The following is a 23,015-nucleotide window of genomic DNA, read 5'->3' as shown; positions in this document are numbered from 1 at the left end:
ATGGGGCTGTGTCAGAGCCAAGTACACGCATCAGAGGGACTGAGGGATCGAAGGAGAGGCTGGTCTGTTAAAGGAAGTTCTTGAATAAGAGGTGGTTGCTGCTCGTGGGGAGTTTGATTTTTTTTTTCTCTTGCCCCAAATTGAGCAAGATCCCATACTACTCGTGAAGCTGTATTAGAATAGTTCTTTGGAGCTTTATCTGTGCAAGCTAACTCAATAGAATCATTCTCTGGGTTAATTCCCAATCATGAAACTGCTCAGTGTAGAAAGCCAGGCTTGGAATAGGCATGGCACTGAGCTAGAACAGTCTAGGGAAATGGGCACAGAGATTAGGCTGGAAACAGTTCACCACAATCCAGCCACTAGCCTCTTAACTACTTTTGTGTGGTTTGAAAACATTGCAGGAGGAAGAGGGATTCTCCTTTTATCCCTTGAATCTAGTTATTTAGTTATCTGAGTATCCTGCTACAGAGAACTTTCAAAGACTGAACATCCAGTTGTGGTGATGTGTTTAGCCTCAGAGAACCGTGTGAAACCCTCCCCAGGCACCCATCCCCAGGTGCATCTGAGAACTGGTTTGCAGCAAGAACCATGGCAGGATGATACTGATGGCCTTCCTGGAAGTCTGATGATAATCAGAAGATGAAAGGCAAAGGGACAGCTGTTAGGTACTGGCTGCAGCTGGCATGGTGCTGAACGTTAAGTACTACTCTAGAACCCTTTTGTAAAGAACAAGTTAGGACTTAAGCTAGAGCCCTTTTGTTAAAAATGGACCAGAGATAAATACTCTGTATCATCTTAGGGAAAAACTCAAATGGGCTTTTTGGTCAACCCGATAATTTTCAGCCTTTTTCTCTCTGTTCCCTCATTTCCTCTATATCTCTCTTCTCTGAACAGTGAAGCATATACTTCAGTTAGTTTGAAAATTCCCTAACTTTTATTCTCCCAACAGGATTAGACCTGCTAAGAGTAACTAGTGTTTCCTATCTGATAAATAAGGGGATTATAGCAATAACTGCTGTCAGCATTTTTCTCATTTAAACAAATAAAGGTGACAAATGATGAAGTTCTGTGCGGCTCTGTTGTGTTTAGTACATGCGGAGCAATTACTCATCCGCTGCCAACATTCGTCTCTCTACAACTAAACCATCCGCAGCGTAGAAAGCTTATTAGCATTTCAGTTCCATAGTCATATTTTTATCTTCTGTAAGACTCTCCTCCATAACAAAGGCTGATGGTTATAATTTGCACAATAATTTAAAGGGTTGGACTTTTCCGTGCCTATTAGAGTTGCACAAGTTATCAGGTACCATGCTCATCTTATTTATGACATGCCAGCTTCCATTTGCCTGGGATTTTTGTTCCCCTGTAGCACTTCCTCTGAACAAGTTAGCTGCCATCTCTTGAGATGGAGAAGTAGATGCTGATTCTACAACAGCATTGGAGAAACTTCAGTGCGGGGAGCTGGCGGGGGGGGGGGGGGGGTGTATAAAGGAGTCCTGAAATAGAGCTGCTTTAAATGAATGTTTCTCAGACGTGATTTCTCATGTATATATGTAAATTCACACACTTATACATGTATGCATATACATTTATTAGTGCATGTACACACTGTGCTCAGTCGTGTCTGACTCTTGGTGACCCCATGGACTGTGTACCGCTAAGCTCCTCTGTCCATGGGATTTCCCAGACAAGAATACTGCAGTGGGTTGCCATTTCCTCCTCCAGGGGATCTTCTGGACCCGGGGATCAAACCCTCATCTCTTATGTCTCCTGCATCGGCAGATGGATTCTTTACCTTTGCACCACCTGTCTGTGCTGTGCCTAGTTGCTCAGTCCTGTCCGACTCTCTGCAGCCCCATGGACTATCAGGCTCCTCTGAGGGCTGCCAGGCTCCTCTGTCCATGGAGATTCTCCAGGCAAGAATACTGGAATGGGTTGCCACTGTCTCCTCCAGGCGATCTTCCCAAGCCAGAAATCAAACCCAGGTATCCCTCATCAGAGGCAGACTCTTTACCATCTGAGCCACCAGGGAAGCCCACACCACCTGGGAAGCACTTTTTTTTTTTCTTTTTGTTGAACTAATATTTTTTTTTTTAATTTTTAAAATCTTTAATTCTTACATGCGTTCCCAAACATGAACCCCCCTCCCACCTCCCTCCCCATAACATCTCTCTGGGTCATCCCCATGCACCAGCCCCAAGCATGCTGTATCCTGTGTCAGACATAGACTGACGATTCAATTCTTACATGATAGTATACATGTTAGAATGCCATTCTCCCAAATCATCCCACCCTCTCCCTCTCCCTCTGAGTCCAAAAGTCCGTTATACACATCTGTGTCTTTTTTCCTGTCTTGCATACAGGGTCGTCATTGCCATCTTCCTAAATTCCATATATATGTGTTAGTATACTGTATTGGTGTTTTTCTTTCTGGCTTACTTCACTCTGTATAATCGGCTCCAGTTTCATCCATCTCATCAGAACTGATTCAAATGAGTTCTTTTTAACGGCTGAGTAATACTCCATTGTGTATATGTACCACAGCTTTCTTATCCATTCATCTGCTGATGGACATCTAGGTTGTTTCCATGTCCTGGCTATTATAAACAATGCTGCGATGAACATTGGGGTACATGTGTCTCTTTCAATTCTGGTTTCCTCGGTGTGTATGCCCAGCAGTGGGATTGCTGGGTCATAAGGTAGTTCTATTTGCAATTTTTTAAGGAATCTCCACACTGTTCTCCATAGTGGCTGTACTAGTTTGCATTCCCACCAACAGTGTAGGAGGGTTCCCTTTTCTCCACACCCTCTCCAGCATTTATTGCTTGCAGATTTTTGGATCGCAGCCATTCTGACTGGTGTGAAGTGATACCTCATTGTGGTTTTGATTTGCATTTCTCTAATAATGAGTGATGTTGAGCATCTTTTCATGTGTTTGTTAGCCATCCGTATGTCTTCTTTGGAGAAATGTCTATTTAGTTCTTTGGCCCATTTTTTGATTGGGTCGTTTATTTTTCTGGAATTGAGCTGCAGAAGTTGCTTGTATATTTTTGAGATTAGTTGTTTGTCAGTTGTTTCATTTGCTATTATTTTCTCCCATTCAGAAGGCTGTCTTTTCACCTTGCTTATATTTTCCTTTGTTGTGCAGAAGCTTTTAATTTTAATTAGATCCCATTTGTTAATTTTTGCTTTTATTTCCAGAATTCTGGGAGGTGGATCATAGAGGATCCTGCTGTGATTTATGTCTGAGAGTGTTTTGCCTATGTTCTCCTCTAGGAGTTTTATAGTTTCTGATCTTACATTTAGATCTTTAATCCATTTTGAGTTTATTTTTGTGTGCGGTGTTAGAAAGTGATCTAGTTTCATTCTTTTACAAGTGGTTGACCAGTTTTCCCAGCACCACTTGTTAAAGAGATTGTCTTTACTCCATTGTATATTCTTACCTCCTTTGTCAAAGATAAGGTGTCCATATGTGTGTGGATTTATCTCTGGGCTTTCTATTTTGTTCCATTGATCTATATGTCTGTCTTTGTGCCAGTACCATACTGTCTTGATGACTGTGGCTTTGTAGTAGAGCCTGAAGTCAGGCAAGTTGATTCCTCCAGTTCCATTCTTCTTTCTCAAGATTGCTTTGGCTATTCGAGGTTTTTTGTATTTCCATACAAATCTTGAAATCATTTGTTCTAGTTCTGTGAAAAATGTGGCTGGTAGCTTGATAGGGATTGCATTGAATTTGTAAATTGCTTTGGGTAGTATACTGGGAAGCACTTTATTAATGCACACACACACACACACACACACAATATCACTCAGAGAACAATAGTGAAGGTTTATGAGAGTGTACATACTCTTCCCTGGTGGTTCAGACGGTAAAGTGTCTGCCTATAATGCACGAGACCCGGGTTCAGTACCTGGGTTGGGAAGATCTCCTGGAGAAGGCAATGGCAACCCACTCCAGTATTCTTGCCTGGAAAATCCTATGTATGGAGGAGCCTGATAGGCTATAGTCCGTGGGGTCGCAGAGTCAGACACAACTGAGCAACTTCACTTCACTTCACTTCATGAGAGTATACACTGTTTAATTTTTTACTTTTATGAAATGTTTTTTGTTATGCTGGAGAAAAGTATAATGGAGACAAACTGCAATTTCCCAAGGGTTTTCCTGGAGGGTATAGTTGACAAGGCTAAATATTTCATGTTAGAGGAAAAAGGCCTGGTATGGAGAGCACACTATACTTTGTGAGAGAGGGGAGGTTACCTAATTCACTTGTGGCCTTCTTTTTTAATTTGAATACAGTTGTTTTACAGTGTTGTTAGTTTCTGCTGTATGATAAGTGAGTCAGCCCTAAGTAGACATGTATCTCCTCTCTCTTGGGCCTCCTGCCCTTCAAAGGTCCTCGTAGAGATCCCACGTGTAAATGTGAAGGTGCTACTCTCTTGATTGAGACTGCCCTCCCCTCACCCACTGTGTTCACACGTCCATTCTATATATCTCTGTCTCTATTCGTGCTTTGAATTGGGTTCATTGGTACCATTTTTTCTAGGTTTCATATATATGCATTCATATACAGTTATTTGTTTTTCTCTTTCTGACTTACTTCGCTCTATAGGGCGGACTCTAGGTCCATCCATGTCTGCACACATAACTCTTTTTCATTCCTTTTGCTGGCTGAGTAATATTCCACTGTATGTTTGCACCACATCGTTATCCATTCATCTGTCATCAGACATTTACATTGTTCCCACGTCCTAACCGCTATAAACAGTCCTGCATTGAACACTGGGGGTACGTGTGTCCTTTTGAATTATAGGTTCCTCAGGGTATTTCCCCACTTGTGCCAGTAGGATTGCTGACTCATATGGTGGTTTTATTTTTAGTTTTCCTACAGGGGATGGTTTCACAAAGCTAAAGACCTCATGTTAGGAAAAAAGAAAAAAGCCTAAGCCAGAGAGATGCTATACTATTTTTGGGGGGGGAGGGGGTGGTGAGTAGATTGCGAAGTTATAGCTTTTAAAGAAGCCTTGACACCCCGATGCTACCTTCCAAAGCATACTGTGTTTGGAAATAGTTGGTTGATAGTCATTCCACTTCTCCAAACCCACGGGGGAGCCTCTTTGAAGGACTTGAAACCAAGGTACTGTAATGCTGAAATCATGACTTCAGCATTCCCCTTTCAGCTGTGATTAGTCTGAATGAGAGGTTGCAAGCCTTCCTGACATGTATGGGGTGAGATCAATTATGACCTTCACTGTGGGGGTCTGTGGCCGACTGTCTGCTTTCCAAAGCAAATGTATAGCTGTCCATGTGTACTAACTGTGGTTTTCAAGGTTTAGTATTTGATTCTCTGACATCTCAGGGTCTCGCTGATCTTCAAGGGAATGTCTTACCCAGGGATAGCTCATTCCTAGAGATACAAATGACTCACCTGTAAGCATGTCCTTCATAAGCAAACCAACAGATACAGAGCTTTACCCCCAATATTCCTTTTATTAAACTCTTATTCTCCTGCCCTAACCTGGGACCAGGTACCAGACAAGTAGCAACAGCCATTCTCTCCCAGAGTCCACTAACAGGAAGCAAACTCACCAACTCTAAATCTTTTTACCTTGCCTCTCCAGTTCTTCCCAAGGAAACTGCAATAAAGTCTCTTACCCCTGTCTCCCAACCCCTCTGCCTCCTGACAGACCCTGGTGCTTCCCCGTGGAGCCCTGGGTGATGTGCCTCCTGTTTCTAGGGATCTGTGAGTGTAAACTTACTCCGTGTCTTGAGTGTCTTCCTCTGTCTCATTAAAACAGGCCCCAGGTACCCTTTAAGCACCACGATGCCTAGGTTAACTCATAGCATGTTTTAAGGTTTGGATAGGAAATTGTCTGCTTTATAAACATGACCTTGAACCATTTTAAGATGGTGTTTATCTTCATTTGCAACCTAGAGGAAGCTGATGGGTTTAGACATTCTTAAAAGATAGAGAAACTAAAAATAAGTGTTTATATAATACACACACATATATATATGTACATATATATATATGTGTGTGTGTATATATATGTGTATATACTTTGGGCTTCACAGGTGACACAGTGGTAAAGAATCTGCCTGCCAATCCAGGAGACACAAGAGACACAGGTTCATCAGTGGGTTGTGAAGATCCCCTGGAGAAGGGAATGGTAACTCATTCCAGCATTCTTGCCTGGGAAATCCCATGGACAGAGAAGCCTGGCGGGCTAAAGTCTGTGGTGTTGCAAAGAGTCAGACATGACTAAGCACACCACACAGTGATGATATATAATTTGTGTATGTGTGTATTTCTCTCTCTCTGTCTCTCTCTACGTATATATATATATATGTAGGCCTTCCCTGGTAGCTCAGTTGGTAAAAAATCCAGACATTTCTCCAAAGAAGACATACAGATGGCTAACAAACACATGAAAAGATGCTCAACATCACTCATTATCAGAGAAATGCAAATCAAAACCACAATGAGGTACAATTTCATGCCAGTCAGAATGGCTACTATCCAAAAGTCTACAAGCAATAAATGCTGGAGAGGGTGTGGAGAAAAGGGAACCCTCTTAAACTGTTGGTGGGAATGCAAACTAGTCCAGAGGAGAACAGTGTGGTGAGTCCTTAAAAAACTGGAAAGAGAACTGCCTTATGACCCAGCAATCCCACTGCTGGGCATACACACCAAGGAAACCAGAATTGAAAGAGACACGTGTACCCCAGTGTTCATTGCAGCACTGTTTATAATAGCCAGGACATGGAAGCAACCTAGATGTCCATCGGCAGATGAATGGATAAGAAAGCTGTAGTATATATACACAATGGAATATTACTCAGCCACTAAAAAGAATCCATTTGAATCAGTTCTAATGAGGTGGATGACTGGAGCCGATCATACAGAGTGAAGTAAGCCAGAAAGAAAAACACCGATACAGTATACTAATGCATATATATGGAATTTACTTTTTACTGAAAATCTTTTTTTTAATATAAATTTATTTTAATTGGAGGTTAATTACTTTACAATATTATATTGGTTTTGCCATACATCAACATGAATTCGCCACAGGTATACACGTGTTCCCCATCCTGAATCCCCATATATATGGAATTTAGAAGGTAACGATAACCCTGTATGTAAGACAGCAAAAGAGACACAGATGTATAGAACAGTCTATCCGACTCTGTGGGAGAGGACGATGGTGGGATGATATGGGAGAATGGCATTGAAACATGTATAATATCATATGTGAAATGAATCACGAGTCCAGGTTTGATGCATGATACAGGATGCTTGGGGCTGGTGCACTGGGATGACCCAGAGGGATTAGATGGGCAGGGAGGTGGGAGGGGGTTCAGCATGGGGAACACATGTACACCCGTGGCAGATTCATGTCAATGTGTGGCAAAACCAATATGATATTGTAAAATACATAAATGAATTAATTTTTAAAAAAGAATCTGCCTGCAATGCAGAAGACTCCAGTTCAATTCCTGGGTCAGAAAGATCCACTGGAGAAGGGATAAGGTACCCACTCCAGTATTCTTGGGCTTCCCTTGTGGCTCAGCTGGTAAAGAATCTGACTAAAATGTGGGAGACCTGAGTATATAAATTCCTTTTTAGCATGAACAGATTTTTGACTTATTGAATGCTTCTTCAGTGAGAGCTGATTGCCAAATGTCTTCTCTCTGAGTCTCCTCATTTGATGACAGGGGAAGTCAGGCATATCAATTACCCCACCTCACACCTGGATACACGGATTTAACGACAGAATGATCTCTGTTCATTTCCAAGGTAAACCATTCAGTATCACGGATATCCAAGCCTATGCCCCAACCAGTAACACCGAAGAAGCTGAAGTTGAACAGTTCTATGAAGACCTACAAGACCTTTTAGAACTAACACCCAAAAAAAGATGTCTTTTCATTATAGGGGACTGAAATGCCAAAGTAGGAAGTCAGGAAATACCTGGAGTAACAGGCAAATTTGGCCTTGGAGTATGGAATGAAGCAGGGCAAAGGCTAATAGAGTTTTGCCAAGAGAACACACTGGTCAGAGCAAACACCCTCTTCCAACAACACAAGAGAAGACTCTACACATGGACATCACCAGATGGTCAACACTGAAATCAGATTGGTTATATTCTTTGCAGCCAAAGATGCAGAAGCTCTATACAGTCAGCAAAAACAAGACCAGGAGCTGACTGTGGCTCAGATCATGAGCTCCTTATTGCCAAATTCAGACTTAAATAGAAGAAAGTGGGGGAAACCACTGGACTATTCAGGTATGACCTAAATCAAATCCCTTGTGATTATACAGTAGAAGTGAGAAATAGATTTAAGGGACTAGATCTGACAGAGTGCCTCATGAACTATGAATGGAGGTTCGTGACATTATACAGGAGACAGGGATCAAGACCATCCCCATGGAAAAGAAATGCAAAAGAAGTAATATGGCTGTCTGGGGAGGCCATACAAATAGCTGTGAAAAGAAGAGAAGCGAAAAGCAAAGGAGAAAAGGAAAGATATAACAATCTGAATGCAGACTTCCAAAGAATAGCAAGGAGAGATAAGAAAGCCTTCCTCAGTGATCAGGCAAAGAAATAGAGGGAAACAATAGAATAGGAAAGACTAAAGATCTCTTCAAGAAAATTAGAGATACCAAGGGAACATTTCATGCAAAGATGGGCTTGATAAAGGACAGAAATGGTATGAACCTAACAGAAGCAGAAGATATTAAGAAGAGGTGGCAAGAATACACAGAAGAACTGTACAAAAAAGATCTGCATGACCAAGATAATCACGATGGTGTGATCACTCACCTAGAGCCAGAGATCCTGGAAAGTGAAGTCAAGTGGGCCTTAGAAAGCATCACAACGAACAAAGCTAGTTGAGGTGATGGCATCCCAGTGGAGCTATTTCAAATCCTGAAAGATGATGCTGTGAAAGTGCTGCACTCAATATGCCAGTAAATTTGGAAAACTCAGCAGTGGCCACAGGACTGGAAAAGGTCAGTTTTCATTCCAATCTCAAAGGCAATGCCAAAGAATGCTCAAACTACCGCACAATTGCACTCATCTCACATGCTAGCAAACTAATGCTCAAAATTCTCCAAGCCAGGCTTCAGCAATACGTGAACCGTGAGCTTCCAGATGTTCAAGCTGGTTTTAGAAAAGGCAGAGGAACCAGAGATCAAATTGCCAACATCCGCTGGATCATGGGAAAAGCAAGAGAGTTCCAGAAAAACATCTATTTCTGCTTTATTGAGTATGCCAAAGCCTTTGACTGTGTGGATCATAATAAACTGTGGAAAATTCTGAGAGAGATGGGAATACCAGACCACCTGACCTGCCTCTTGAGAAATCTGTATGCAGGTCAGGAAGCAACAGTTAGAACTGGACATGGAACAACAGACTGGTTCCAAATAGGAAAAGGAGTACGTCAAGGCTGTATATTGTCACCAGGCTTATTTAACTTCTATGCAGAGTACATCATGAGAAAGGCTGGACTGGAAGAAGCACAAGCTGGAATCATGATTTCCGGGAGAAATATCAATAACCTCAGATATGCAGATGACACTACCCTTATGGCAGAAAGTGAAGAGGAACTAAAAAGCCTCTTGATGAAAGTGAAAGAGGAGAGTGAAAAAGTTGGCTTAAAGCTCAACATTCAGAAAACGAAGATTATGGCATCTGGTCCCATCACTTCATGGGAAATAGCTGGGGAAACAGTAGAAACAGTGTCAGGCTTTATTTTTTTGGGCTCCAAAATCACTGCAGATGGTGATTGCAGCCATGAAATTAAAAGACACTTACTCCTTGGAAGAAAAGTTATGACCAACCTAGATAGCATATTAAAAGCAGAGATATTACTTTGCCAACTAAGGTCCATCTAGTCAAGGCTATGGTTTTTCCAGTGGTCATGTATGGATATGAGAGTTGGATTGTGAAGAAGGCTGAGCACCGAAGAATTGATGCGTTTGAACTGTGATGTTGGAGAAGACTCTTGAGAGTCCCTTGGACTGCAAGGAGATCCAACCCATCCATTCTGAAGGAGATCAGTCCTGGGTGTTCTTTGGAAGGAATGATGCTAAAGCTGAAGCTCCCGTACTTTGGCCACCTCATGTGAAGAGTTGACTCTTTGGAAAAGACTCTGATGCTGGGAGGCATTGGGGGCAGGAGGAGAAGGCGATTACAAAGGATGAGATGGCTGGATGGCATCACCGACTCAATCGACATGAGTTTGAGTGAACTCTGGAAGTTGGTGATGGACAGGGAGGCCGGGCTTGCTGCGATTCATGGGGTCGAAAAGGGTCGGACACGACTGAACTGAACTGAAAGTGTTGTTGGAGTACAATAGCATGTTTAATACATCATTTCATTTTCTTTAGAAACATACTGAACTCAAGTCTTCAGAGTTGTTCTGAAGAGATGCCAAAGATTTAGATTCTTTATCATTAGAAACCGCGTAATTTTATATATAACTTTATAATACTAAATACAAATAATCTCATTGAGAATGTAGTTTGTATATTTCTTTAGAGTTCAGGAAAAGGCAAACCAACTAAAGGGGCGCTTTACCCATTTAGAACAAACAGAGAAGATAAGGAAAGTGAGAAGGTAATTTTGAGAACTAGACTCTTGGCATCCATTTTATGAAAGGGATCCACCTACAAGTAATAAATTACTTAAATCACCTTTCAATGTATTCAAATGTTAGTTATTAGAAAACAAAGTAAAATCAAGCTAATTTATAAATATTTTCACGGATGTTCCTTTTGCTTAAGAAAAAGTTCACTATCCGTTTCAGTAGCTTTTTTCTTGGTATAGTCTAGAAAAACTTAGAAAGGCAAGTCTTTTATTCATAGAAATATTGTAGAAAGCTTATCAATTGGTGGTGGACAGGGAGGCCTGGTGTGCTGCGATTCATGGGGTCGCAAAGAGTCGGACACGACTGAGTGACTGGACTGAACTGAACTCCTCCATTGCACAGCTCAAAGTAGATCCTCCACCATTTGCCTCAAATCAAAACCAGGAAATATAAAACAAGTCCTCTTCTCTGCAGCCTTGTTCATTATTTTTGTTTATTCAGCCTAACTTTCAAATCCCCAGTATGAACGGCAGACTCCAGTATGCCTTCTGCCCTCACAGACTCTTTTGTAATCTTACTTGCTCTCTCAGTCTCTTCACCTGCTAGCTCTGCCTTCTCCTTGCCCTGGTCTGTTCATTCCCACTTCTTTTATTTAAGTGCAAATTAAAGAAAAGCAGTGACAGCAGTAACAATTGAAATCCCTCTAAGGCTTCTTTCCTGTTCGATGTAGGAGATGGCTTTCTGGACTTAAATCTCTGATAAGGTGAAAGGTGTGCTTCTGTGCCCTGTGCAAACAAAGATGTGAATGATCAACTGTCCTCAAGATGATTTTCTATGTATGGTACCTCTCAGAAACTCAAAAAGTCTCACTCAAATTGTGTACATGCTGGCTGATGTGACCCTAAAGCGCTCTCATCACACACTATAAATAACATGTCATTGGTTGAGTGGAAGGCAGAGTTTCCCCAGACTGACTAGTTCACCTCCATTCTTGTTCTTTAAATCCTACCAGCACCCAGGGAATAATCAAATTCCACCTCCTCCACCAAGGGTCTCTGGCTCCTTTAGACTAACTGTTGTCAGGGTTCTGTCCCCTGGATTCCTTTTGAACATAAAGGAAAAAGCCTACTTATGCACCCAAAGTTTCTTGAAATATACCATGCATCAGTCTTATTTCCATAATTAAATGTAAGTACCTGAAATACGAGGACCGAGCTGAATTTATTGTGTGTGGATCACAATAAACTGTGGAAAATTCTGAAAGAGATGGGAATACCAGACCACCTAACTTGCCTCTTGAGGAATCTGTATGCAGATCAGGAAGCAACAGTTAGAACTGGACATGGAACAACAGACTGGTTCCAAATAGGAAAAGGAGTATGTCAAGGCTGTATATTGTCACCAGGCTTATTTAACTTCTATGCAGAGTACATCATGAGAAACGCTGTGCTGGAAGAAGCACAAGCTGGAATCATGATTGCTGGGAGAAATATCAATAACCTCAGATACGCAGATGACACCACCCTTATGGCAGAAAGTGAAGAGGAACTAAAAAGCCTCTTGATGAAAATGAAAGAGAGTGAAAAAGTTGGCTTAAAGCTCAACATTCAGAAAACGAAGATCATGGCATCTGGTCCCATCACTTCACGGGAAATAGATGGGGAAACAGTAGAAACAGTGTCAGACTTTATTTTTTGGGGCTCCAAAATCACTGCAGATGGTGATTGCAGCCATGAAATTAAAAGACACTTACTCCTTGGAAGAAAAGTTATGAGCAACCTAGATAGTATATTCAAAAGCAGAGACATTACTTTGCCAACAAAGGTCCATCTAGTCAAGGCTATGGTTTCTCCAGTAGTCATGTATGGATGTGAGAGTTGGACTGTGAAGAAGGCTGAGCGCCGAAGAATTGATGCGTTTGAACTGTGGTGTTGGAGAAGACTCTTGAGAGTCCCTTGGACTGCAAGGAGATCCAACCAGTCCATTCTGAAGATCAACCCTGGGATTTCTTTAGAAGGAATGATGCTAAAGCTGAAGCTCCAGTACTTTGGATACCTCATGCGAAGAGCTGACTCATTGGAAAAGACTCTGACGCTAGGAGAGATTGAGGGCAGGAGGAGTAGGAGACGACCGAGGATGAGATGGCTGGATGGCATCACGGACTCGATGGACGTGAGTCTGAGTGAACTCCGGGAGTTGGTGATGGACACGGAGGCCTGGCGTGCCGTGGTTCATGGGATCGCAAAAAGTCAGACACAACTGAGCGACTGAACTGAACTGAACTGAACTGAACTGAGCTGAATTTGAATGAGGGGCCTGTGCAGAGTCCCGGTTTGGGTCAAATCCTGGATCTTCCATTTACAGACTGTGATTGCAGACAAATGACTCTTAGGTCTGTTTTCTGGTCTGCAAAGTGAGGCTGCAGCAGCCTCAGCTCTGTCAGTGCACTGCAGAAACATAAAGAGTGAGCAGATGAAAGGCTTATAGTGATGCTGGGCACTTAGGTGGGATGCAGTAAGCTTTTTTTTTTTTTTTCTCCCATGCGGCCTATACCAGGGCAGAGCACAGGCTTGGCACATACCGCTGGCTGCGGAGAGCATGCTGACTCTAAAGGCTGCTCTCCTGCTCGTAATGGTTTACCTGATGCTAGCGAAGAAGGTGTCCTTTTCCCCTCAGCACTTCATGCAAGGTGGCTGTCCTTTCCCCCCAAAAGGAAGGCTGATAGTCCTTGGATAGAGGTTTGGAAGAAATTCACACTCCCCAATAAGATGCACCAGGCCAACTTTTTGACTATTAGATGGAGAATACAAAGATACAGTAATGAAAAAATGACAAGGTCAGGTCTTAGTTTATCCCATTTCCTAAATGTAGTCTTCACCCCTTTTTCTATAAAAGCTTCTCTTTCTATTTGCCTCCTCATTCCATTGCACCAAGAACCTTGCTTCCTGGGTTCTCAAGCATTCAAGATCAACTTATTTCAGCTTGTCTGCATCCCTTGTGCTGTCTAGAGTTTTTGGCTTTTCCTTGGTTCCCTGGACTCTTCACCATGCATAACCTCTGTCCCCTCCTGATTCTACGCTGCATGGCTACAGTGACCCTCTCCTGCCATACCCAGAGGTGGGGGCGTTTAGAACCCCCTGGAACTGTGTTCTGGGGCTGACTTGTTGAGGTCTCTTTAGTCTCTAGAATCCCAGCAATTAATTCGGGGCTACATTCTTCATGGTAGATTTTACATCAAGAAAGAGCGGAAGGGGGAGAATAACTTGGGAGAGTGGGATTGATATTTGCATACTCCTGTATATAAAATAGGTAACTAGTCAGAACCTACTATATAGTACAGGGAACTCTATTCAATACTCTGTAATGACCTATGTGGGAATAGAATCTAAAAACGAGTGGATGTATGTATATGTATAACTGATTCACTTTGCTGTGCTCCTGAAACTAACACAACATTGTAAGTCAACCATACGCTATTAAAAAAAAAATAATAATAATGTTTATAAGAGCTGGGGGAACAAAAAGAAAGCATGGTGTCAAGGGAGTGTGAAAACGATTCTATTGTATGGGAACCACATTGGTTAATATTTTTACACTTGTTCTTTCAGCCTACTCAGCTGTTGGAATTTAATTAGCAGTAATATATTATTGTCAAAGTAATTAAAACCTCGCCTTGATTAAAAGCAGAATGGTTTTAATTAACAGGAAGAGGTTGGGCTGGCCTTAACTTTCTCTGTGAGGAATACACCGGCCTCAGTGGACTGGCTCTGTCTCCTCTGCAGGCTTGAAGGTCCGGGAGGTGTTTATCAACGTCACCAGGCAGCAGGTGGAGGACTTCCACGGGCCCGAGGACTACTGGTGCCAATGTGTGGCGTGGAGCCACCTGGGGACCTCCAAGAGCAGGAAGGCCTCCGTGCGCATTGCCTGTGAGTATATTCAGGGTGACCCTCTTGTCCTGTAGCGGCACAGACTAGCCTTTCATAGAGGGGCTTAGGACAGGCCCAGCTGCTTCTACAGTGGGGAAATGAGGGGACGGCAAGAAACCATCAGAATTCTTTCCACCTCTAATCAGTCCGCTCTTTTAAAATTGTGTTTTTAATGTTTGAGAATTCCCTCTGGAAGACAATCAGCAAATGAGCTGGGCTCAGAGATTCTGCCTAGGTTGTCAAAATGCAGGTGCCTCCACAATACCAGGAGAAATGGTTTCCACCCAACAAAAGAAAAGAGAAAAACCCACGCAAATGGATTCTGCTCTTCATCATCAGTGACACAGTTCAGGGGGCATTGATGGGAAATGTTGAGCAGTGACTGTTTACTGTACTTTGCCAGCAAATCTGCAAAAATAAGACATTAAAGATTAAGGGAGTTTTATAGCCTCCTGTTAAACCTCTTTCCTCTGAATCTTAAAACATGGAAATGGGTTTTAAAACTGCGTTTGTTTGACCCGAGCAGGACTGACAAAAAGGCTCTTGAGGGGAAAAAAAAAAAAAGGAAAGAAAGAAAGATTGCCTTTCAGAAGAGCCTAACACTTCTTCATCACGTTTTAGCATCAGTGTTTTCATCATCTCAAACATGTTTAGAAATACACAACTTCCTCTCTCTTCCTTAAATGTCTTCATCCCTTCCACCCCAATGAGTCCGCCTGATATCTCCTGTGCCAAGGAGTGTAAAAGCCCACGCCACAGCCCCTCAAAAGAGGAGGCCAGAGATGGTTACAGTTGTTGTTATTGTATTAATACCTTTTCGAATGCTGCTTTTGAGAGTGCCGTGAAGAATATAGGTCAAGGGCCATTTATCTGAGGACTCAAGGAGTTCTTCATAACAAATGTGGATGGTTTGGGGCTTGAGAATAAGAATAAATTGTGCGTTGCAGAGACATTTCTGTTTCTGGGGAAATGAAATCTCCCTCTCAGCACAGGCCCATCACCTTCACTGTCCTCACACTTTGGGAAGCTCTCAGCTGCATGTTGACTGGGCCCTTGGAGGCCGAGGAGGAGGTCATCTTGTAAGCTGTGCTCTTTGATGTAAGAGCCGTGGGAGACGTTTTCCTTGTACCTGCGGTTGTTTCAGCCCACAAATAACTTTATGACTGGTCAGCTAAGACAGGGAATGTTTGATTTTATTCTTCCTTAAGACTCTTCCCAGCTCTGCACTCCTAGTGTGGCCTCGGTCAGCCTCACCAAGGTATTGGACCCTAGTCAGGGTGAAGCAGATTATCCTTTAGGGCCCAAAGAGAGGAGAAGCAAAACCATGTAGGGAATTTCAACACCAGTTCCCTCCATTTCCTTTGCCTTTTCATATCACCTGCCCCCTTCTTTTTACTACTGCCTCTTGAGCCCCACATGTATGATATCCTGTATATAGCAGCTCATGAATCTGTCCATCTCCAAACACTGTCACCTCCATACTTGCTCATTCATTCCTGGCAATTACGTGCCTGCTAGAAACCTCCAAAGGTTCCCCCCCTCCTTAGAAAATTTGGCAGAGAATGGCTCAAACCCATCTTTTGTTAACTTCCACAGCCTTTGATTGTATACACTGTGCTCCGTCCTTCTAAGCACATTAACCTTCTGCGCATCACCCTCACTTCTCAGACATGGGCCTTTGCTCCGAGCATTTCCTGTTTCAAGAATGTGTATCCTCGTGGCTGAGAACCCAGATACTGGGGTCCTGTTGGTTTCCAGTTACTAAATCCACTGCTTAGTGTTGCGATGGGGGCCAATTGATTCTTCTCTCTGCATCTAATGTTATGATAAAAGGGTGCTGACTTTGTAGAGTTGTTACAAGAGTTAGAGGTATTGATAACTATAGTGTCTAAAATCATACCTCACACAGAGTTAACTCTTATCAAGCATCAGTTATTATGACATATTTGATCCTCTGTATCTCCAGCATCATTAGCCCGTGTGTTAATACTTAAACTAATTGAACTAAGTTACATTTTGGTGCCTTAGTAATTTTTCTGTGGGTTATGGCTATGTAGACTCTAAAACTTCATTTGAGGCCACCCCAAAGTATCCAATTCTCGAAAGTGGGATAGGATTTAAGAACGTTTAAAAAATGGAAAACACTTTTCTTTTCACTGCCTACTTTTTAGAGTCAGCTGATACTTCTGGGGTAATAATCTTGCAAATCTCTCTAGCGATTAAAAAATCATTTGGTCATTCTTGTACAGGATATGCACACATGACTATAATAAAGATGTGATTTTTAGTAAAAAAGAAAATCTTTAAAGCCCATGTTATGCAGTTAGCTTAATATAATCTCTAATATTTAAACATATTTTTAATCTCTTCCTGTATAGCAAGTGACAGATTCTTTCATTTATTTGAAATTATTTATACAAGTCAAGACATGATTTATCATTAAATATTGCATTTGACTTGGGAACCAGTGTACATTAAAATGTAAATGAAACTTAACTATGTTTAATGGCATCAAAAGTGGAGGGAAAAACTGCCTTTAGGACCTTGCTTAGAATTCTTTTGATTTACTTGCAGAAGGGTTAAAAAAAATTTTTAAAGACAGTTCTTATTTTTTTTTATAACTTTCATGTTTTGTTGAAATAAGGGATTTCTGCCTGCTATTTGCAAGCATTTCCCAGCAAATAACATATTGCACATGAGGATAGTTTTTATTCCCAATAAATGAAAAACCAAATTTGATATAATTGTCACTATATTTCTTCTTTTTTAAGATTGGTTTTTAAAGTGCTAAAGGCCTCTTCATGTGCTCAATAAAGATTTTGATATATGAATGTAGCTTATGAATTTGATGACAGTTGTCTTGAGGGGACTTTGCAAAATTAGGATCATTTTTGTATGATTGATTAAACGATTGTAGTTCAACATCAGAGCTTCTTATACTTCCTGCATTTAACCAATGTTCCATTAAAAATTTAGCAGTTTCAAAACTGCAGTGGGCAAAACCTTCATGGCATCTGAGCCATTCACCTGAGAGATGTCTTGCCATGATCGTGTTAGCTTATCTCTACAAAACCACCAGGAAGCTTGCTGGCATGCTATCACTTAGAGATCATCTGATTTTCAAGGGAAAAAATACAGACACTATTATTTTATTCCTGTCACTTATATTTTCTTTGAAATGGTCCCACCTGGGAATCAGTTAATTATGCAGATTTCTGGCTTCTAACCCAGACCTGAGGAAGGACTAGGGAAGCTGTATTTATATGAGGTTATCCAAGTGATTCTATGATTGTATAACCTTGGGACAGTGTGCCCAGGAACAGGGCTTCTCAAACTTTCAACATGCATGCAAATCAGCTGATTTCCTGTTAAAATGTAGATGATTCAGTTAAGACGATTCAGTATGTCCAGACCTTGCCATTTCTATGCCAACCCACTCCAGTATTTTTGCCTGGGAAATCCTGTGGGCAGAGGAGCCTGGCAGCCTACAATCCATGGGGCCATGAAGAGTCCAACATGACTGAGCAGTTTAATAACAACATATGCACACATGTAATCTATATGTAGGTTTCCCTGGTGGCTCAGATGGCAAAGAATCTGCCTAGAGTGCAAGAGGCCTGGGTTTGATCCCTAGGTCAGGAAGACAACCCATGCCAGTATTCTTGCCTAGAGAATTCCATGGACAGATGAGCCTGGTGGGCTACAGTCCATGGGGTTTCGAAGAGTCAGATACAACTGAACAACTAACACACACACACACAATACATATATGTAATATATATATTTATACTTTATATATATTATATATATAAATGCATTTATATATATGTATATGTGTATATAGTTACGTAAAATCATGAGCTATTCCTTAGTATGCCAAAAAGATTGGTACAGATTTTGTTTTAGTAGCTGTAGTGCCCATCGTCTTAAACCATTGCATTTTCCTTCATTATTCCACCCCATGCCAGAGAGATGCTGGCTGCCCATCCAGCTGCCTAGGGCTGGAAGTAGCTGAAGCTCCATTTCAAAGTGTTTTTCTAAAGGTAAATAAATAAATACAACCTAGCCACATTCTCCCCACCAAGTTGGCAGAAGTCCGTCTTCAGGGAGCATCTCCCACGGGCCTCCTCTCGTTTGTCTGACTCAGTCGAGCTGGAGGTAGTCGGACCGTGGTGGCGTCTGTTACTTCTGCTGCTGGATGATTGTCAAAACAAGGAATATTCAATTATTCATAGTTGTTTATTTTCATGGGGAAACATTTGGCTGCTTAGCCGTTGCTCTTCCTTCCCGTTTTTCTTCCTCTTCTTCATCTGCTTACAACATGTTTGGCGTCTGTCATTAACCCTTTGGTCAGGCAAACTCGTCTTGACACCCGAAACTTCTTCTGCCGTATGAGAATTGGGGGTTGAGAGAAACATTGGCCTGTTCCAGTCACATAGCAAGTTGGCAGCTTGAGATAAATTGAAGCAGGAACCCACTGTTGATTATTTTTTAAAAGAGGAATCTATAAAATATGGATCCTGAATATAACTTTAATAGCTTATTGGAGACACTCTTCCTAAAATATCTATGCAGTTGTGCCAAGAATGAGTGAAAAACTTAGAGAATCTCTTTTAAAAGCTATGAAACTCCCTACCTCATTTCACAGCTCCATAGCAAGAACAGTATTAGTTTTTATTTGCTTTGGTGGAAGAGGGTGTTATCTTCTTTAAAAAAAAATTTTTTTTTCACATATTTAGTTTTGGTTGTGCTGGGTCTTCATTGCTGCACATGGGCGTTCTCTAGTTTCAGCAAAAAGGGGCTACTCTTGTTGCAGGGCGTGGTCTCAAGGGTGCACAGGCTTCAGTAGGTGAGGTTCGCGGGCTCAGTAGTTGTGGCACATGGCCTTGGTTACCCAATGGCATGGGGGATCTTCCTGGACCAGGAATCAAACCCGTGTTCCCTGCATTGGCAGACAGATTCTTAACCACTGGACTGCCAAGGAGGTCCAAGACGGTGATTTTCAAAACTTAGAGGAGATACCCAGTTAAACCTGTTAGGAATCTTAGCCTCATGGCTTTGATGAAAATTTCACATGCTAAAAGCTGTCCATAACCCTCTCTTGATGGCAAAATTAAATATAAAACAAGCATCTTCATGTTTATCTGGTGCTTAGAGTACCTAGCTAAGGAAGGGGATGGGCGTTGAAATGCAGCCTGCACCCCACCAGACAGAAATGCACCCCAGAATGTGGTTGCAACCACATGAGTGAAGGGGATGGGTTTCCTTGTGGCCGTTTTATAGCCAAGACCGTGTTCTCGTAGGTGTCCAATTTACACCAAAGTGCTCCCGTAGGCTTGTGGCAGCAGAACTGGGTGCAAAATTTGTGGTGCTGAGTGCAAAATGAAAATGTGGGCCCCTCGTTCAAAAATCAAGAGTTTCACGCCATCAGTATTAGAACAATAAATCAACCATTCTGTTTCACACCCATGAAATAGCCACGATGACAGTAATGGTGATGACTCAGGATTTCACTTTGTATGTGTAATGGTTTTATAAAAAGGGACTAATTGGCCTAAAGGCTAGGGACACATTCCAACTGGCTCCATATGGAACTGGAGACAAGATTATTCTGTTTTTCCTCCAAAGCCAGAGGCCACATCACAGGAGCTAAGTTTTAAGATAGCATATTTGGGGTCAAGCCAGCAACTAGAAATGTGCATATACCGGAGCATTCTTCCTGGACTACATTCTCCTGCAAACTGAACATAAGCAAGCGAGGGCTGTATGTCTGCTGGTGGTGATACTGGCAAAAGAAATTACTGCATTGGGTGAGCAGGTGACTAATAGCGGTTTCTTTTAGAAAATGTATTGTGACATAATTCAGACTTTCGAGAAAGTTACAGTGTAGTACAAAAAAATCCCATTAAGCTCTTTACTCACAACCTTCAAATGTTATCATTTGGCCATATTGGCTTTGAGATCATGTCTTTCTGTGTTTATCAGTGGATGTATTTGTAATTAGACAGTGATGGTTTGTATTTTGACTTACGATTAAGTTGCAAACATGATGCTCACTTTACCCTAAATACATTTCCCCTAAATACTTTAAATACTGTATGTTTGTAAGAAAACACATTTTCTGACATGACTGTAGTATATTTATCAAGAAATTCACATTGATACAGTTCTATTGTCCAGTCTAAAGACCTTATTCATCTTTTATCAGTTGTTCTGGAAAGTCCTTTATAACAATAACAAAAATCTTAGATCATGGCTTTCATTCAGTTGCAAGGTCTCTTTAGCCTTCTTTAATCCAAATAATTGCATCGTCTTCCTTTGTTGTTCATTACACTGAATTTTTTCAAGTGTAAAGGTCAGTCATTTTGTGTAGTGTTCCTCAAATTGAACTTGTAAAAAAGAAACAGCAGTCACCTCGAAAGGACTTTGACAGGTTAAATCTGGGACAATTTGAGTCTCAAAAGAGATCATAGTAAAGGTTATAACTTATTAAATAAGAATCCATGAATCTACACTGATATATTTTTAAAAGAATATAAAAATAAATGGAGACAACTCTCTTTTATAATAGAATAAATGAATAAATGTAGAAGGAATGATGGAAATGGAAAATCATTGAGCACCTGTCATAAAACTAATTGATTTAGACAAGTGTCATGGATGTTGAAATCAGTGGCTGAAAGTTTTAGGAGTAAAAGAATGTTTCTAGAACTGAACATGAAAGTATTTCTCCACAAGTCACTGACTAATTACAAGGAGGGAGTTAGTAAGTTAGCAATAGGGAATCCCACCGTACACCACCTTAAACATGTGGTCACAGTTGACATCACCAGCAGTGGGACAAATCCATGAATCACTCCTGATGAGTTAGACTGAGGAGATTGCATCACTTGAGTGATAGTCCTTCCATACATAGCTCATCTGTATTTAACCCTAGGGAAACATTGGACAAGGCTAAATTGAGGACCGTTTTACATAAATGGTCATTTTTAACTACAGATATCTTGAAATTCTAGCCTGGTGTAGGAATGTTGATGGGGTATCCTGGGGATACAAGATACTACAAGATAAACTTGGTCCATCTTTCTGAAATATCAGTTGTATTTCCCTTTGGATCAGTAAAATATAAACATGAACACAAATATGGAAAAAATTTTCTTGAATTGTGGAGATGCAACTAGAAACCTCAAAGCCCTTTTGGGCATGCCACATCTTTTTAGGCTCTATCCCTAAATGCCTTGGGGATGTGACTTTATTCTCCTCTGCCAGTAGGGGCGTTTAGTAGAAAGTGTGAGTAACACTGAATTGTAAGAGATTGTGATTCTATGAGTAGAGTAGGGTGATTTCTATGGAATTGTTGTAAACTGTGCCGCTTTTGCTTAATGTGTACATAACTGAGTACATCGACCTTAAAGATGGGAACTTCTGGATAGCAGTGTGTGACTTCATAGCATTTCCTACTGTGGCCGATGAAAAAAAAAAAAATCCCCCAACCAAATAACATTCCTTCATGTCATTGATTGCCAAGTATTATTTTACTGAGAAGAATTTGCAGAAATAGGGCCACCACCTTTTTTTAGGAAATCACAATTCAGTCTGCCATTCTGATGAAATAAACCTTAAAATTCCTAGAAAATGGCCATTTCTCTAAAAGGCCATTTCTCATAGAGGTTTAAGATGAAGAGGATATAGATTTTGCTTCAATTCAGCTCTTATTTTCTCCACTGAAGAAACCTTCTGACAGATAGTCTGAACAGATAATAAGCAAACAAAAGAAAACCAAAAAACCCACAAAACAAAAACATGACTTATCTTTGTCCATCTCTGAGGACTTTTGGAGCCTCATGATATGATTGTTAAATTAGTTTAGTATCCTTCTACCAGGATAAGTAAGGACAAAGACGTGCATTCCAGAAATTTGTTGAGTGTCAAAAAAAGCTAACCAAGGTGTGAACGTGCTGGATAGCCATGAGTAATTGTCACTTTTGCTAGATAGCACCACAATACATTAAATTCCATTCCTTTGAAGAGTTTATACTCTAGTATAGTGAATAGCATAGACTTATACACAAGTCGTTTTCAAGGGAGTGTGGCTAGAGTAAGCACAGTGTGTTTTTGGAGCTCACCCAAAGGATAATTTACTAATCCTCAAGTCCTGTGGTGTATTTTCTGGGCTAATTCCTTAGAAAGGAGGAGGGTTGAGTTGAAGATCCTATGTTCAGGTGAAGGAGAGAGCTTGAGTTGTAAGCCCAGAAAAATGGACCAGTGTGGAAACTGCATGGAACTATGTGGGAAAACAAGGAGTTGGGGCTTCCAGAAGAGGTAGGCAGGTTGGATTGTGGAGGATGTTTGGATCCTCTGCTAAGAGTTTAGTCATCCATGTGGTCTGGGGCCACTGCAATGTCATAATCAGGCAGTAATATGGTCATACCTTCGAACCCCTGCCCCACCTTGTTGTTCAGCCACAGGGATTTAAAGGGGAGCAAAGCTCA

At 41.3% G+C, this 23,015-nt stretch overlaps 1 protein-coding gene across 1 annotated transcript in view; it reads left to right on the top strand.

Annotated features, from left to right (window-relative positions):
• Positions 1-23,015, top strand: part of UNC5D (unc-5 netrin receptor D) — a 631,871-nt gene that overhangs the window by 363,615 nt on the left and 245,241 nt on the right. Inside the window, exon 3 of the mRNA XM_018042118.1 lies at positions 14,380-14,523. Within this exon, the coding sequence (XP_017897607.1) occupies positions 14,380-14,523 (144 nt within the window). The remainder of the gene's footprint in view (positions 1-14,379; positions 14,524-23,015) is intronic.

This window comes from Capra hircus, chromosome 27 (assembly GCF_001704415.2).
Source record: "Capra hircus breed San Clemente chromosome 27, ASM170441v1, whole genome shotgun sequence".
In the NCBI taxonomy this organism is placed as follows: Eukaryota; Metazoa; Chordata; class Mammalia; order Artiodactyla; family Bovidae; genus Capra; species Capra hircus.
This window is presented reverse-complemented; position numbering and strand designations above follow the sequence as displayed.